Here is an 18,114-nt window from a genome sequence, read left to right on the forward strand (position 1 = left end):
AAGGGGTAACTGCTTAGCTGCTAACTACTTGAGAAGCAAAAGCTTAGACTTAACCAACAGGAGAGCAGAGAGCTGTGGGTGATAAGCAAAGGTAAGGCGAATTATCCCCCAAACAGCTCACAATACAGGACACAAAGCTGCCACCACAGGGACTTCTCGGTGACCAGAACCATAAAGTAGCACAGAGAAAAAAAAATCCCTGCAGACGGATGATGGGGTGTTGCTGTTAATTTTACTTATATGGTGTGTGTGTGTGTGTGTGTGTGTGTGTATCCATCCCAAGGACAGCCTGTGGGAGTCTCTTATCTCAATGTGGGTTCTGGGAGTTCACCCCAGGAGAGCCATCTTGCCCCCACCTCCACCTTCCGGAGCTGAGTTTTTAAGGTAGGGGTAGATCACTATGAGCAGAGGTCACGGTGCTCTTGAAGGGCCTATTTTCCTGAGACAGGAGGTGGGAGTGTGTTAGGGTAGTGGACTGGGAGGCACAGGGGACTTCAGAGAGGATGAGGACTCTCCCAGATCCGTTGGGTTGCAGACCTGAATCAAGGTGCCCCCAGCCTTCATCCCAAGCCATGAATATAACATAGAGGAAGGACTCTGGGATACATATTCATGTTGTGTTACCTACAAGCTAGATCATCTGCTGGACCAGCAAGATGTAAAGGAAAGAGGCCCGTTTCATGCTGCAGGCTGGGAAGGCCAGCTTCTCTTCTGGCTTAGCCTCTGGCTCAATCCAGCTTCGGAAGGAATGCTGTCCATGCCAGTGACCGGCAATTTGTTAGACTTGCTTTGTCCTGATTGGGAGAGAGGCCTCTCCATTCCTGGATGCAGCCTTCTGACCCATCCTTTAGAGCAGCAAGGCCAGGTCCTTCAGTTCCCTGTGGGCACCTAGGCACATGGTCTCTGTGCTTGTTGGGCACCTGGTCCTCCAGGTTGCAGCTGCCTGTTCGGACACTCCACTCTTCCAAATAGTCCTGGCGGAAGGTGGTCACATTTAGAGACTCAGCCCCTTGTCTAAAGGTCCCTCTCTTGCCTTGCCACCTCTGAGGACCCTCAACATTCCTCTTGCAAGCGAACTCAGCCTTTAAGGAACTGGCTTTTCCTTATCACAACTGAGGTCTGACACAGGAGACAGACCTAGTGTTCCAGCAGGTCTAAGATCTAAGACAGTCAGTGGGGCTGTGGTCTGGGTCCTGTACCCTTTGGAAGGTCCTGCCTTCCAAACGAATAGAGATGGCTGCTTGCAGGAGCCCCGGGAGGTCAGGGTACAAGGGAACCTCCAGTCTGGGGCAGCGGAGATTCACCCAAAAAACGCTCTCCCTCTGTCACAGAGCTTCGGAGGCCCGCGCGCGCGCCCGCCATCGCAGATGCGCCCCAGCTGTCACTCCGCTGCGCGCTCTCCTCCCTCTGCTTGCTTGCTGTTGAGCACGCGCGCTCTGATCCTTCTGCCTCTCCCCCTCTTCGGTCTGTCTTCCTCCCGCCCTCCCTCTTTCGCTTCAGTTTGTTGCTGACCCCGCAGCCCCCTCCCTGGCAGCGGCAGCTCAGCCTGCGGGTCCGCCTCCTTCCCAGGCGCTGCCCAGTCTCCCGCTGCCCCGAACCAGACCGGACATCCCCGCGTTCTGCCTGCCAAGCTGCCCTTGTCCAGCTACCTGGTCTGAGCATCAGGTCCCATTGCAAAAAGGTGAGTTGTGAGCGGCTTCTGCGAGAGAACGGGGTTGGCTTAAGTGGCTTGGGTAGGGGAACTAGGGACCACCTGTCCCTGCACGGTTAGCAGGGTTTTCTTCCCAGGGCAGTTGCTGAGGTGGGGTGGGGGAACCACTTAGGACCAGATACCTGGGCAACCCAAAGGTACAGAGCATTAGGAAGTCTGACTCCTCAGTGCTAGGGACATAGCTGTGTATTCTGCTAAGGAGGGGGTATGGAGGAGGGGACAGGGAGGAGAGGAGTGCTGGTGCCACATGATGGCCTCGGGTAGCATGGAAATGTCCCTGCAGCGGGAGGAGCGGCAGCTATGGGAGGGGGGAGACAGCTTGGGTGTTGGAAACAGGCTGGCATTCTGAGAGGCTTGAGTGGGGGTGGAGGACCCACTGAGTGAGGAGGTGAGAGCTGGACTTTGATACCAGTTGCTCTTGCTGCGCTTGCTGGCCTTCAGGTAGCTGTCCTTGGACAAGGGTGCAAAGGAGCCCTTCCTAGTTGGAATAGTCTTTGCAGTCCTGATGGAGCCTCCCTGGTGGGGGTGTGGCTGGGAGTGAAGGAGGGGTGTCTGGTGGTTCTTCCTTACAAACCCAGACCTTGATTTTAGCACACTGGATGGCCAGACAAGTCAGGAACCTGAGATGCTTAGGTGGTCCACCACTGCATAACAGCCTTTGCAGCAGGTGGGCCAGATGCCTTCAGAGCACTGGGCATTTAGTGTAGGGGGCAGTGTACAGCGAGGTCACATTCACTCTGGCTGCCTGGCTCACATGGGCATGGATGCCCGACTCGGAGCAGGACATTGGTTTTCAGGAGCCCCAGGCCCATTTCATAACGCTGGATTCTGCCCAGGAATCTGCAGTTCAAATTCCTGTATGGCCGGCAGGTCTGGGACTGGGCTCTGATTGGTTGCTCTGCCTCCCACCCCCAGCTGTCTGCATTCCAGGGTGGTGGTGGGGATGTTGGCACCAGGCTGCCAGGGTTTGTTGGGCATTGCCTTGTGTGACTCAGATTGACAGGCCCACAGCTTAGATAACTACAGCAGGTGGGGGGAGGGGAAGGAGCCAGCATGTGGCACTGGGCGGGGGAAGTCCAGCTGGTAGGGAAATCCAACATCAGCTTCCAAGCTGCCAAGAAGAGCCCAGCACTCTCACCCCCACACCCCCACCTTCCCACTGCAGGAGGGCTCTGGCTCTGCCAGAAGAGGGAGACGGGGAAAACCAAGCAGGACAGACAAAGAGGCGGGCTTCTTAAGCCCCCTAGCTGTGTTCTTTGAGGTTTGCTTAGAGGATGTGTCAGTGCTCAGGACAAGCGTACCCTATTTTCAATTTCCAAGTGGGGAGACCCAGAGCCAGGGTCTTGCTTTAGTCAGGTGGGTGGCAAAGGAGGGAGCTCAAATGGGTACAAGGTTGGGACGGGAGGGGGGTGCAGGGGGGGAAGCCAGAATGAGGCTTGGGTGTGGGGGTGAGTGATCTTTCTTGGCTCCTGCCCAGGGAGGCAGTTGAATGGTAGGAGCCTCCTGGGTCCTCAATGGCTTCTTCAGCTTCACGGAACAACTCCATGTGTGTTGGGTTTCCTTCCTACTCTGCTTCCCAAGGCTTCTGTCAGAGACAGGGAGAACTTGAGAAGGAAAGTGGCTCAAGAAGCTGTCCGGGAGAAGACAGTGTACTGAGAGGACCCTGGAGGAAGGCCATGTGGCTGTTTCAAGCAGAAGGGGTTTAGAAATTGCTTCACTGGACAGTATATGCTTAGGGGTGACTGAAGGGGGTCAGAGGTGGGGGTATTTTCTAAAAGGGCCTCGTGGCCAGACAGGTGACAACAGCTCAGGGGACATTTCAGTTTCCCATGTTCTGGGCTACCAGAAATTCCACTTGCCTAGATCAGATAGATGTCCAGACTCCCTGGAAGTCCTCTAAGATGGGACAGGATGGCTTGCAGGCCACTCACTAGCCTTGAGCTTCCCTGAAGAACAAACTGGGTAGACCATGCAAGCCCTCTCTGCTTCCTCTCTGTAGGTGTGTAGAGCCGGGGGAGGGGATGCAGGAGCCTTGATCCAGGAGAGACATACTGGGACGATATGTACAGCAATGGGCCCAGGAATCAGGGGCGGAGGGCACTCCCTTGCTGCATGTTGTGAGTACTTGGTTTGAGGAGTACTAAGAAGGTGCTCAGAGGAATCTTGTGGATCCCCAGGCCTGCGGTGAGGTGTTTCTTTTCTTTTTTTCTTTTGGGTTTTAGCTGAGTGTGAGCCCACATCACGGGGAGAGTAGGCCTACGTCTGTGGGAGAAATTGGAGGGCAGGTGTACTCTGTCATCCTAACCTCAATGTTCTGCATGCAAGCAAGCCTGGCTGGCTGCTCCAAGCTGGGGGAGGGGCAGCTGGGGCCCCAGGGGAAACAGCTCCCACTCCTATCAGCAGTGGGGACAGCGGCCATTGGGCTAGCAGGAACACGTGAGACCTCTGGCTGCCCCCTGCTCCTGCCTCACCTATCTGCAGCTCCAATCCTCCACTCCCCAATTGCCCCACCACATCCCCCAGCTCCCAGCCCAGAGGGGTTTTCTGGGGACAGGGATGGCTGTTTGCTCAGATAGTGATGAGGCAATGATGCCTTACAAACTGTGAAGGTCTGTATGGAGGAGGGCTGTACATCTCTGTTTCTGAATCAGCCTTTACCTGAGGGACAGGGCAGAGGCAGGAACTTATGAGGGCAACCCAGTCAGAAATTTTGAGGGCAGGAAACAGGTCCAATTGATATTCTTTCATTTGCCTAACCTTTTCCATGCCTCAGTTTCCCTATGATGTTGATAATGACTCTAACCTTACTGAGCTGTATGGGCATCAAGAACACAACACTGTGTAGTTCTTTGACTGTGGCCATTAGCATCTCCCCATGTTAAAGGCTTGTAGGAGGCCCTTGGGTTGGTGCCCTTGTCTTAGCCTTCCTTAGGCAAGGTTTGTTAAGGTTTTGGGTGAGCCCTTGACTTATTTTTCCTTTAAATCTGCCATTTTTCTGTCCCAGCTCCTCCAGGCTAACTGTATGCAGCCTATGCTGTCCCCAGTTGCCTGACCTAGAGCTGTACCAGCATAGCCTTCTGGGTAGCTGTTAGGCCCTGGCTATACTGCTGGCCTATACTTCTCAATCGCAAATATGTCCCCGACTGCCTGGGATTTTGTTGTTGGTGTGAGACCTCAGATTTAGCATTTCTGAAAAGCTCCAGGCTAGCTGATCTTATTAGCCCATCAGAGTCAAAACTGCATGTTTCTGGTTTGGGAAGTTCAAAGGTCAATCCTAGCATATCAGCCCCATTCTGCAACAGGAGTGCAGGGATCCTGCTGGGCCCAGCCCTGCCCCTTTGTTCTCTGTTTCTGGGGATAAGGTAAAACACTGGTTAGTTTTGAGAGCAGGTCCTGAAGGTGGGGGTGGGGCTGAGGAGTGGGGATGGGGTGAGGACAGTTTCTTTCCTTCACATAGGACCTCCAACTCCATTCTGTCTCCCACTCCCACAGAGTGTTAATTTATTCCAGCAGTTGGCCAGTGCCTGCTGCAGCAGCTGTCCTCTGCCTCCCAATGTAGGTCACCCCTTTCCTGAGGAGTCTCTGCATTTCAGGGGCAGAAGGGTCTTCTGCTGGGGGTTGTGTGCGTGGACTTGGGGTGGAAGAGGCTAGGGAGTGCCCCTCCCCCACATCTCTCCACAGATCAGGATGACACTGACATCAATCAGAGGAGACAGGTCAGCTACCTAGGCAGAGCAAGGGTATCTTCTCCTAGACTCCAGAGGATCTCAGTCACCAGAGTCCTTTCTGCTACTTCAGCAGACAACAAACACTACCCTGGTCTGCCTTGTTTGCTCACGGGCCCTTGGCATCATAAGCACAGTGATCCTGAGGGGGCAAATGGGAGGAAGAACCTTCTCGGAACCTCAGGTGGGGGTCAGCTAGAAGGAGGCTTCTCCGAGGCTTGTCTCCCTGTGGAAGGACACAGACATGGGAGCAGAAGCTGGCCTGGGCCTTCATCGATCCCTGAGCCTGAACAAAAAAACTGGCCTGGCTTTAAGGCTGCCTCGTGGGGTTCTCAGCAGATCATCCTTCCAGGCTGGAAGTGTCCCTGTGCCTCCCTGCTGGGGGTATGTTTGGACTATGAGGCATCCTTTTACTGCCTGAATGATGGCATCTACGTGGTGCTGGAATGCTGCCAGCAAGATGTGTGTGTGTGTGTGTGAGTATGTGTGTGCATGTGTCTATATATCCCAGTTCATGCCTAGCTACTTGTGTGTGGGAGTGCATGTGTGCAAGCACGTGTGTAGTTGTATGTCTTTGTATGGGCCTACCTCACTGATTCAAGGTGTCTGGGAGCTCTGTGCACACTCAAGTGTTTCCCCACTAGGGCCCCTGCAGGGTGACAGCCATCAGGAAGTGGGTAAACAGCCTGACTCAGAAGCCTGTGACCCATTCTGACTTACCACGTAACCTTGGCAAGCTGGTTATGATATCTGTGCATTTGGGTGGCTGTAGCCTGCTTGTTATTTAACAGGTGCTGTGACTGTGGTTCGACTGATGTTTTGAAGGTCAGGGATGGGGGCACTTAGCAAGAGGGAGACTGCTGTCTGAGACGGCAGGTCTGTGTGGGCACTGCATGTGAGGGGCAGAGATATATAGGATAGGAACATGGTGAACATGGTGTGGAGTGAGGACCTGTGATTGGCCACAGCCTGCAGCAGGCTCAGGCATCCATGGGGCTGACCTCCCTTGATGCTGAAAAGGCCCACCGTAGGTTCAAGGCCAGGCGGGAGCCTTTGCCTATATTCCTTATGTGATGTCACTCATGCCAACTCTGACCATTAGGTTGTCACTTTAGGGTTGGGAAGTTGGGGCAGAGTTTAAGCAGTGTGTCGTAAGGAGTTAGGGGGCATGGATCTGAACCCAGAGACTCTGTCTGTGAATCTGAGCCAGGAGAGTACCAGGAGAACGGAAGCCAAGCCACTGTAAGCACTGAGTGCTGAAGCCGACACACATGGCTTCTGCCCTCAGCCTACAGCTGTGCTGAGTTATATCCATGCTTGGTTATGGTGTGCAAACCCTGCTGGACCCTTCACAAGCTGTTGCCTCCTAACGGGGAAGTGGGGAGGTGAAGTCAGGGCTGACAGGTGAGTCCTGGATTCCTGAGCAAGCTGCCCTTGCTCAGCAGAGCACAGCAGAGTATCTGAGGGCCTCATAGGTCACAGCAGCACAGGCCACCTTGGTGGCTTCCTGAAGATCACTAGGGTGGCATGGTGGAGGTAGAGAACAGAGAATTCAGCTAGGCGTGGTGGCACATGCCTTTAACCTCAGCACTTGGGGGGCAGGGGCAGGTGGATCTCTGTGAGTTTGAGGCCAGCCTGATCTACATAACAGGTTCCTGGCCAGCTTTGGTTCAAACAACAAAACACCAATTAAATGGGGGTCAGGATGGGGTTGGGGATGCAATGGGACCATTCTCTGAACCTGAGGGAAACCCGGCTAGGCTGCTTAGGCTTCTAGACCAAATGCCCAGGCATCCAGTAGCTCCACTCACTCCAGTGTCAGCCCCACTCTGCCATTGGCTGGGAGCTCCAGGACTAAACAGAACTCTGAGGGCTGCAACTGAAACTATACAGGGGCCATGAACCTGGCAATCAAGGAAGGCCAAACTTGTAGCTATCCTGGGAGGAGTGGTCCCAGGGAACAATGTCTTTTGGGTCCTTAAAGGGAGCTGGGGTATACTACAGCCTCCCCTATCTGACCCTATCCTGGGAGGAGGCTGGCAGGGTGCAGGCTCTGGCTTGCCACCTCATAGTTCTTAACCACATCTCGCAGGGTGCTGAGGCCTTGGGCCCCTTTAGGGGACACTGGGTTATGGAAGGCCCTAGAGAAAAAGTAAGAAGCCCACTTGTCCCCTGAAGAGTAGCCTGCTGCCTACACTTGGCCTTCTGCTAGCTGTTTTACCCTTTCCTCTAGGTCTTCGTGTCCCCCTGGGCCAGTAGCAGAAGAGCAGGAACCCCTGAGCTGCGGTTGTCATAGATCGGCTAGCTGGCAGAAGAAAAAGCTTGGAATTCACCTCAAGGGCTTAGAAGCAGGAGGCGGTGCAGCAACCCATACCCTACCTGTCAGCAGGAGCTACGAAGGGAAGGGCCTGGCCTCTGCCTCCCCACAGCTATGGTAAGCTGGGGATTGGGGATGACAGGACTGGTGCATCTAGCTGGAGGGGCACAGGTGGGAGCTGGGGTCTCCCTCATTTACCTAGGAGAGATGTGCCTTCATTTTCTCCCCTGCGGTAAGCCTGGAGGAGGAAGCAATATTGCAAGAAAATAATTTTTAAAGCCCACTAGGGTATAAAGAGGCCTCAGGGGTGTGAGGGAAAGACGGGAGGGGGTGTAGGGGGCAGAGCTGGGGTTCAGCTGGCAGCTCGTGTGCCTTCTAGCCCGCCCTCAGGAGGTAAATATCTTGCTTGATCCTCTTGACCCCTCCTTGCAGAGCACCAGGAGCAACAGGAGAGGGGGTGAAGAATGTAAAGAGACACCTAGGCCTTGTCCCTGACCCCTGGGCTGGAACGGGCTCCAAATGCTTTGCTCCACCCATTTCCATCTCTCTCTCTCTCTCTCTCTCTCTCTCTCTCTCTCTCTCTCTCTCAGGACTGACAAGTGGTGCATGCTGAGGGGCTCTCTCTCTCTCCAGTGCTGCAGAGAGTGTGGGCTTCACCATGCTGGCACCAGGCGGTGGCCCAGAGCAGAGGAGCAAGCTTGTCCTGCAGTGGAGGCAGGTCTCCTGTGAGTATGAGCCCAGCGTGTGTGTGTGTGGGGGGGGGGGGGAGGGGTGTGTGTCTGACAGGGTGACGACAAGATGTCTGACCTTCCTCGGTGCCTAGGGCTTTGCTTTGGAGGCCTAGACTCATGCCCTTGTTAAGTAAAGAGTCCATGCAGAGTGCTTTCCAGAGGCGGGGAGCCGGAAGCTGGACAGCTGGCTCTGCCCCATGCATCTCCTTTCCTGGCAGTCGCAAGCCAAGAGTTCTGTAGGAGAGTCATCCAGCTTCACTCTTTTTAACTGGGCTCTTCAATGTATGCAGCAGGTGTGGAGCAGGGGCGGAGCAGGGGCAGAAATCAGCCTCGGCTAGAGGAAAGCTACCTTCTCACGTGGCCTCAGCCATCTTGTCTGCTGGATGAAGCCAGAGGCCCCAGCAGGATGTGTATGCTGCCGAGTACCCAGCTCTGTAGGGGCACTAGGGAATTCTTAGGGTGTAGCGGTGGGAGAAGGGCTCACAGGGACTGGATCCATCCCTCCCTCCACACGCAGCACACTGAGGTAAAGGTGCTAGTTAAATGCAGCCTTGTCTGTGAACATTCTCTCCAAAGGGGCAAGGTCAGCCATGGCCGGTTTGCCCACGGCTACACAGTAAGAAGTGAGAGATGTCCAAAGGGACACTGCTCTGCCTGACCTCCCTGGCCTCCCCTGACCTCTCTGGCCTCCCCTGACCTCCCTGGCCTCCCCTGACCTCCCTGGCCTCCCCTGACCTCCCTGGCCTCCCCTGACCTCCCTGGCCTCCCCTGACCTCCCTGGCCTCCCCTGACCTCCCTGGCCTTCCGTCCAGCTGCCCCAGCAGGGAGCTGTCTGAATTATTCACCAGGTGAATGGCTGATGGATGGAGGGGCTCAGATCCCTTTCATCCTGGGATCACTCTGGCACCTCTCAGTGCAAGATTAAGTTTTTCTTGTAGCTTTGGTGCAAGTTGAATCTGGTGATGGGGGTGGGGGTGGAGGTGAGCGGTGAGGGGGTTGTTTTCTCCCTACCCAGCTGCCAGTTCATCCACCAGAAAGCATGTGGAGTGTGGCTCTTGCTGCTGACTGTCCTTAAGGGGTCTATCTCCTTTCCTCCTCTCTCCCCCTCCCCTTCCCCTCCTCTACTCTTTGGTTTCTCTCTCTTTTTTCTCTTTCTCTTCCTCCTTCCATGCCCCCGCCCCCATGCCGTCTCTCAGTTTCTTTAGACAGTTGTTACACAGCCTAGGCTCATCTCAGAGGGATCTTGTCTCCGCCTCCTAAGTGCCGAATACCGATGTGTGCATCACACTTGGCTTCTCCTTAGAAGTAAAACATGAAGAGTGTGTGCACATAAAACAGTATGAGTGCGTGTGTGCTCATGCATGCACATGTGTGTGGGTGTATGTATGTGCATGTATGTGCATGTGCATAAAACAGTGTCTGTAAATGTGTGTGTGTGTGTGTGTGTGAGTGTGTGTGTGTGTGTTATGGGGCAGGTTAACCCTGTAGATGGGCTCAGGGGTCGGAGGTCATTTCAGGTGGCCTCAGGTAGCAGGGAGAGGTCTCCAGGTGACTGTATAACTCAGCTGTGCTCAGCTTTCCACCAAGAACAAAGTAGCTCAGGTGTCGCCTCACAGCAGGTCCTTCACTGTCATTAATCCCACAAGGAAGGGCAGGGAGAGTGTCATCTTGTCCTCCCCTCAAACTCTGCCCTCTGGGACTTTAGATGACCAGACACCCACCAGACAGACTGGAGACTGTCTCATCTTGGTGCCCTGGTTGGGTTGGCTGCTGGCCATCCAAGTAGGGCAAGCTGGGAGGCAACCGGCTTTGAACCTCCTCAATTCTCCATCTGGAGGCTTTCCTCCGGACTCTGGCTTGATGTAATGGAGACAGAACTGTATGAGCTTATTCCCCTGGGTTCTCAAAAAGGCAGGCTTCTCTGGCCCGGGCCAGTGGGCCCTGACTACAGGGCCACTGTCAGGAAGGGCTGCTTTCTGGGGCTCACTTCCAGCAGCTGTCTTCAGGCTGGACCCACATATTCTACTCAGAAGGGTCTTGGGAAAAAAACAGGACATGACAGGAATCCTGTTACCTGATCCAGCCAGAAATGCTACCTTGCCTTCTAAGGCTAGAAGCCCAGGATGGGCTTGGCAGCTCAGAGTTTAAGTGCAGACGGAGCCACTCCCGGTCAGACTTGTAGTATTGTCAGCTGTATGGTTTACTGTGCGCTATCATAATGCTCTGACGAAAGTCCTAGCTGGGCCTGGGTCCCACCTTAGACATCAGAATCTGGTAAATGGACAGCATCTAAGATGCCACAGGGGACACTCTGGACTCCCCTTTCATGCCCAAAGCACATCTCAGTGTGACGTGGCTTCAGGTATGTGTGTGTGGGGGGGGAGGTCCCCATGGGAAGGACCCACAGACTTGGAAAAGTTTCCCCGATATTCTAAAGTTTTATATTTTATAGCCAGTTGGGGCATTAGGGCATCTAAGTTCTGAGTCACTTAGCAGTGGATCTGTGAGCAGGAACTGAGGACTTGCATGGCTTGCCTAGGCTTCTCCACTGACAAACGTGACATTTTGGTCACAGTGTGATGCCTTTAACATGGGTGTTTCAGGTTCCTGAGCACATTTCTGTGTGGTCAACAAATAACTGTGAACTGACTGCAGGTTTTGCCAAAGGAGATGAGGCCAGGAAGGCACTTGGGTGTGAGCTGGGAAGAGGGAAACTGAGGCAGGAGAGTCCAAGCCTGTTACTCTCTCCTCCTGACTCCTCTCTAGGGATCACCTGCTGGATTGCCCTGTGTGCTGTGGAGGTGCTTCCTGCCTGCCCTTTTTCCTGCACATGTGACAGTCGCAGCCTGGAGGTGGACTGCAGTGGCCTGGGCCTCACCACTGTACCCCCGGATGTGCCCGCTGCCACCCAGAGCCTTTTGCTCCTCAACAATAAGCTGAGTGCCCTGCCAAGCTGGGCATTCGCCAACCTGTCCAACCTGCAGCGGCTGGACCTGTCCAACAACTTTCTAGACCAGCTCCCCCGGTCCATTTTTGAGGACCTGGTCAATCTGACAGAGCTCCAGCTTCGGAATAACAGCATCAGGACCCTGGACAGGGACCTGCTCCAGCACGCCCCGCTGCTTCGCCATCTGGATTTGTCTATCAACGGCTTGGCCCAGCTGCCCCTGGGGCTTTTTGATGGGCTCCTGGCTCTGCGATCCTTGTCCCTTCGCTCCAATCGCCTGCAGAGCCTGGACCGCCTAACGTTTGAGCCCCTGGCAAGCCTGCAGCTGCTTCAGGTTGGAGACAACCCGTGGGAGTGTGACTGCAACCTTCGAGAGTTCAAACACTGGCTGGAGTGGTTTTCCTACAGAGGTGAGCCCTACCACCCCACAGGCAAGAGGGGAGCTGGGGTGAGGGGAGGGGAAAGAAGAACTACAGCCCTGAACCCCCCCAAAAATCGTTACTTCCTGCAGTCAGTGGAGGCCAGGAGCCTCTCATCTATGCTCATGAAGACTCATTAAGGGCGTTCTGAACCTTTGCCTCCCTTTCTTAGGTTTCATATGGGAACTTAAAGACGCACGACACTTTTTCTATGGTCTCTATCCCACAAGTATGCCTCTGGGCTTCTCTGGCAGGACAGGAAGAGGAACGACCACCCTTCCCGGGGAATAATAAGGTCATCTGCCTCTTATATGAGTGCGGAATGTAACTGAAACCCACAGACACAACCATTTTCCTGTGAAGGCGATATTAGTTTCCAGTCCCAAGAAGTGTTGACAGGAAACAGTAAGCAGATGAATGGTTTGAGTTTTGCCTTCTTATCCTTCCTTTAAAAAACTAACTATTTATTTATTCGCACACATGTCTGCTTGAGCATACATGTGTGTGTACACGTCACAGAATGCGTGTGATAGTCAGAGGACAGCTTCAGGAGTTGGTTCCCTCCTTCTACCAGTAAGGCTCCAGGGATATAACTCATGCCATCAGGACTGTCAGTAAGTGGTTTTATTCACTCTGCATCCTGACAGCCCTTTATTGTTAGGTCAGAGCCTGACTCTTGGCCCAGAGTTGGAACTCACTTTGTATTCTAGGTTGAACCTAAACTCTGTGAGGCTACACCCCTGAATTTTCCCCCAACCTTAAAGTCTTCTCTATTTACTTTATGTGTATGTGTGTGTGCCCAAGTGTATTACATACATGCATGCAGTGCCCTCAGAGGCCAGAAGAGGGCGTCTTCTGGAACTAAAGTTATAGGCAGCTGTCAGCAACCCAATGTGGGTGCTGGGAATTGAACTGGCTCCTCAAAAGCAAGTACTCTTACTTGCTGAGCCATCTTTCCTGCTCCCTCTTTCTTTAATCTGAGAAAGTTCTATAATGAACAAGTGAGTTGATCAAAAGGACACTTAGCCAGGCTCATACCTGCAATCCCAGCACTTGGGAGGTAGAAGCAGGGATCAGGAGCTCAAGGGCCCGCCTAGACTACAAGAGACTGTCTAAAAATAAATGAATCAATCAATAAATAATAAAAGAGGAGATGAACTGGAACGGGAAGGGGACAAATAAGTACAGTGCTGAAAAGGGTCAGATCTTGTTTAAATTTTTGGCCCTGCCACCTACTAGCTGTGTGATCTTGAGAAGTTAATTAACATCTCTGTGGTATATCTGTCAAAGGGAGAAAGGTCAATTGTGAGAATTAAATAGGGCAATGCATGCGAGGTGATTTGAAAAGCACCCAGCATAAAGGAAGTGTTGGGCGGAACGCAGATGCAGGAGCACACTTCTCATTTGTATTCATAAAATCGAGAGCACCCAGGAAGACACAGTCAGTGCCCGGCACCAGGCAGCTGCATGGTGTATGTGGAATTAACAAATCAGCACTAAAATCCTGAAAATAACACAATGCCTTCCCTCACCCTTACCTCATTCGTTTCCTACCCAGCCACTAACTCAATATTTCCATGCTACTCGGATGCGTTAATTAAAGACACGTTAGAAACTGGAAAGTGCTCTGAGATGTTAGTCACCGTGATGATGCTGACTCTGTCAGTGGAGGAATGATTAATGCTGTTGTCTCACTTCCAGTTTACAGATACCTTTTCCTGCACATTATCTATTTTGATCTCTCAAGCAACTAATCGAGATAGATATCCTCACTTAGCGGCTAAGAATCTGGAGATGCAGACATAATTCAATACTTTAGTTAAATAATTTTCAGGTGACAACACAGCCAGGATTCAACTTCGGGTCTCTGGCCCAGGAAAATGAGGTCACTCCCTTCTCACTCCTAAGCTCTCTGCACGTCTAACCAAAGGTGGCCATGGTTACAGGCTCACTGGTATTGGCCTTAGGGTGCATCCTTGCCCTTAACACAGCAGGCAGGAGCCAGTTTCCCAGATCCGGTCTTCAACCTTGACTCCTTAAAAAACAAAACAAAACCCAAACCAGATGTTTCCATCATCATCCAGAGCATCCTAGGCTAAGATGGATGTCTTTGTGAGGTTGGACTTGAGGCGTCTGGGCTGGGAGAGGGAGCTCTCTTACCCTACCCAGCTAGGTACTGATACCTTCCTCTGCCCTGTCTGGCCTGCCCAGTGTCACGAGTAGTTTGGTGGCCTGCTTAAATACTCTAATCAACCCCAGTCTCCTGTGTCTCCAGGATTTGCTCCCTAGATATTAGCTCTCCGTGCTGGTGCACCTGAGAAACCCAGGAAGACACCATGCCCACTTCTAGGTGTTCACAGGCCACCAAAGCCGTGTGTGTGTGTGGGGGGGGGGGGGAGAAGCAGATAAGGCAGTGGCTTGGGCTTTCGTTCTCTCTCTGAGAAGGGATACAGGCCACGGCTTGTGTTGAAAATAATGGCAAGGGTTCTGAGACATCAGTGAGCAGTCAGGTTTTAGGCAGAGAAGTAGATACATAGCTTGATCACAGCTCGATGTACTAAAGCCATGTGCTGATCATGCCCCCAGCTTTTGCTGTTGTAGGGCAGCGTGACCTTGGAGGGGCAGGCTTGAATGAGATGGGTGGGGGATTCTGTGTGAAGCAAAAGGAACAGCAATGTCCATTTTCAGTGGCGTTGGCAGCAGTGGTGGACTCCTCTATGACACAGCGACCATAACCCTTAGTCTACTGGTGCTAGTTCCTGCCGGCTCTTACTCTTCCGTATTAGGACTGACTTCATTACTGGCAGGACTGTACCTTCTGTGCCTCTCATTTGGAGGTCAGGTGGGGAGGGCACCCCAGTTCTAGATGCTTGTTCACCCCCTCTTTTTTCCCCTTGGATGCAGGGGGACGCCTGGACCAGCTTGCCTGTACCCTACCGAAGGAGCTAAGGGGGAAGGACATGCGTGCAGTCCCCATGGAGATGTTTAACTACTGTTCCCAGCTAGAGGATGAGAACAACCCTGCTGGGCTGGATGTTCCGGGGCCACCATGCACCAAGGCCAGTCCAGAGCCTCCTAAACCTAAGCCTGGGGCTGAGCCTGAGCCTGAGCCTAGCACTGCCTGCCCTCAGAAGCAGAGGTACCGGCCCGTGAGTGTGCGACGAGCTATCGGCACAGTGATCATTGCCGGGGTTGTGTGTGGCATCGTCTGCATCATGATGGTGGTGGCTGCTGCTTATGGCTGCATCTATGCTTCCCTCATGGCCAAGTACCACCGGGAGCTCAAGAAGCGTCAGCCGCTGATGGGGGACCCCGAGGGTGAGCATGAAGATCAGAAGCAGATCTCTTCTGTGGCATGAGAGCTGTCTGTCTGGCCCAGGTAGGACAGCAAGGAGACTCCGTGGGACTGCTACCAAAAGGGCTGCCCTTCCCTCCATCACAGGCCCTGTCTCAGCCTGACACTGGTACTGCCTCCCTCAGCTCCCTGGTCCCAATCTCTTTCCAAGTTTCCCAGAAGCTTCCCTCGGGCCAAAGATTCCCATGGAAGGCCTTCTTTGGGCCTCTTGTCTTTGGAACACCTGAGCCTCCCTGTGGGCTTCTGGCCACAGGGAGGAAAGAAGCTCCACTAGAGACATCATCTGCACCAGGCACTTCCCTCCTGCCCTGGGCTATCGCAGCTGGTGACGCCCCCTACCTCCTGCTCATTCCCACTTCAGTCTGCATTAGGGCCTGGGAGGGAGGGACAGCAGACCCAGAGGTAGATTCTGTGACTCCTTTCAAAGCCAGGAAGATATTCTTGAGTCCTCGCAGTGCAAAGCTTGTCCAGCTCTTAGCAGCTGGTGCCAATGTGTAAACACCCTAGCCCTGTGATCTCGGTCCAACACTTAGAAAAACCAAAGTGACTATAATGTCCCCTTTGGGTGGATGTCATTATGTACTTTATTTGCTATAGACCCCTCTGACTACATTGCTCCAGGTTTATGAATTCTATCCATACTTTTTGTTCTAGTGTGAGGTTCTGAGGCAGGGACTTACTCTATATACAAATTCACTGTCAGACACAAGGCATCATTGTAATGGTCCCACAGACCAAGTCTCTCTCTCTCTCTCTCTCTCTCTCTCTCTCTCTCTCTCTCTCTCTCTCTCTCACACACACACACACACACACACACACACACCACACAGAAACAGAGTCCATGAGAATTTGGGGCAGAGGCCCACTATCCCGAGCCTGAAGGCCACAGTCCCTCTTACTTCTTGATTACAGTCTTCCCATGTCATCAGGGGTTGGGTCCTCGACAATAACACAGGGATCCTTTGAGACCCTCTAAAGTGGGCCAAAGTATGCAGTTAGAGGAACCGCCCATTGCCATGGCAACCCTAGCACCTCTGCTGCTAGGTTTACCAGAGGTGTGTGTGTATGCATGACAGGTTCCAGGCTTCTGAGAGCTCAGTCACAGATCCTTGGGCATGCCTGGGAGCCTTCTCCCTGACAGGTTGCAGGTACACCCAGCAGTTTCTACTCCTGCAGTCTGGCTTCTCCTGTGTCCTCTGTCATCTGCATCATTTGTTTGTGACCTCAAGGGCTGGGTCTGAGCTGTGTTCTGAGATTGGTGGCTCACCTTAAGGAAAGCAGATGTCAGGCATTAAGTCCTCAAGAAGGCTGGCTGCCTTCTAACACATCCCCAACAGACTGCAGGAACTGGAACAGGATGGCTACATTCTGTTCAGAGTCCTTGGAGATGGGGCTTTCTTTCCCAGGGGTTCACCGGCTCTGCCTGGTTTCCTGGGAGTCTGCAATCACACCTGGATTATCCAGGCTAAAAAATGGTTGCAGTCCTATTTGGTATGAGATTCTTACCCCTGGGCTGTGCACAGTTTCAAGGTCATTGCCCTTTGTTCTAAACTGCCTCCTCCTTAGAGACTGGATAACTCGGTAGGAGATGCCAGACTGATATCTTGCCCTGGGAAGGGTCTTGGTAGTAGCCAGATAGACACTTAGGCACTGATGATACACCTATGAGGGCCTCAGGGCAGCCTCTCAGCCCTCCTTCTGGTCCTCTGCCACCTACTCAACTAGCAGGGGTGAATACTGGGAGTCTCAGGAGAGCCTTCAAGGTTGCTCTCTGGGTAGACAGAGAGCACAGGCTGCTGTTCAGGATCACAGGATCCTCTAGGCTGGGCCACAGTCTTCCTTCCTCTTTTGGCTGGTGGGCCAATCCCAGAGCCGGGATTTTCTAAGGGCCTGGGGGAGGGAGGGTGTTGTCAGTGGTGATATCTTTAGCCTGAGACAGAAGATTTTTAAAGGCAAAATTATATTTCTGGTTTGTCGTTTCAGAAGACCAATAAAGACTATTTTCCTATGTATTTCCTTGCTTCATTGGGTGGGAGGGGATGTGGGCATTGGGAGAGTGGTGCCCTGTCTCCCTGCGGTGCCAGGCAGCCGAGCTGTTTGTGTCACCCTGATGCAGAGCGCTCTGTGTGACAGATGGGCCCCCTGCCCGGTAGCCAGGACTGTAGGGCTGGGAGGGACGGGAGAGCAGCATCCCGGGTGTGAATTGGCTCAGGACAAGGGTGATAAGCACTGGGCAGGGCTGAGCTGTGATTTTAAACCTATCCATGCTCCTGCCTGCCAGTAACAAATGTGAGCCTCAGGGCAGAGTGGAGTTGTGCAGCAGAGGTGAGCCGATTCTGCTAGACATCCCCTGGGGTCTGTGCGGGAGTGGGGGGAGGTTTGCTGGAGTCTCTGTGAGCTAACGCCTGCCACCTTGGTCTTTCAGGAATGGCTACATAAGTGTCCCACATGTAGGTTTATGACTATGCCCCTTCAGCCAGTAGGGAGCTAGAATTAGAGACTGGGAAGTTAGGGGTGCAGCACTAAAGAGGGGAGAGCAAGAAAGCCCAGCCTCTGGACGGTTGGTCCAGTCCAGGAGGAAGAGCCTGGCTCCCTGTGGCCTTCTCATCTCCAGGGCAGGACCAGCCTCTAGCCCAGTGGTTCCGAACTCTTGGCCTTCAGAGACTCACGCTGAGCCTTCACCTTGGGAGCTTTCTTGGAATGGCAACTCACCAAGGCAGGAACAGACCCCAGGGAGATGTGAACCGCAGGGCATACAAAGCCATGCAGCCAGAGAGTACCTCTCTTCCTAGGTGTGGTCAGAGCTGGGGGTCACCCTCTAGTCTCTGTATAGCAGAGCCACATCTGGTCTTCCCTAAGTCCCCTGCAGGAGCAGGACAGAACAGCACAGTGCAACACACATTGCTACT

General features: G+C 53.4%; 2 protein-coding genes across 3 annotated transcripts in view; one reads left to right on the forward strand and one right to left on the reverse strand.

The window, feature by feature from the left end:
* Positions 1–18,114, reverse strand: part of Cacna2d4 (calcium voltage-gated channel auxiliary subunit alpha2delta 4) — a 114,220-nt gene that overhangs the window by 19,860 nt on the left and 76,246 nt on the right. The window lies entirely within an intron of this gene.
* Positions 1,622–17,217, forward strand: Lrtm2 (leucine rich repeats and transmembrane domains 2). 2 transcript variants are annotated; one of them, XM_028753473.1, is made up of 5 exons: positions 1,622–1,681; positions 7,670–7,870; positions 8,344–8,478; positions 11,251–11,841; positions 14,755–17,217. In XM_028753473.1, the coding sequence occupies exons 3-5, from the start codon at positions 8,412–8,414 to the stop codon at positions 15,207–15,209; spliced, it is 1,113 nt and encodes a 370-aa protein (XP_028609306.1). In that variant the 5' UTR covers positions 1,622–1,681; positions 7,670–7,870; positions 8,344–8,411; the 3' UTR covers positions 15,210–17,217. The 2 variants fall into 2 exon arrangements, with proteins under 2 accessions (XP_028609306.1, XP_028609307.1); XM_028753474.1 differs by lacking the exon at positions 1,622–1,681 and adding an exon at positions 5,760–5,820 and having other exon boundaries at positions 7,696–7,870.

This window comes from Grammomys surdaster, unplaced genomic scaffold (genome assembly GCF_004785775.1).
Source record: "Grammomys surdaster isolate TR1022 unplaced genomic scaffold, NIH_TR_1.0 125950, whole genome shotgun sequence".
Classification (NCBI taxonomy): Eukaryota; Metazoa; Chordata; class Mammalia; order Rodentia; family Muridae; genus Grammomys; species Grammomys surdaster.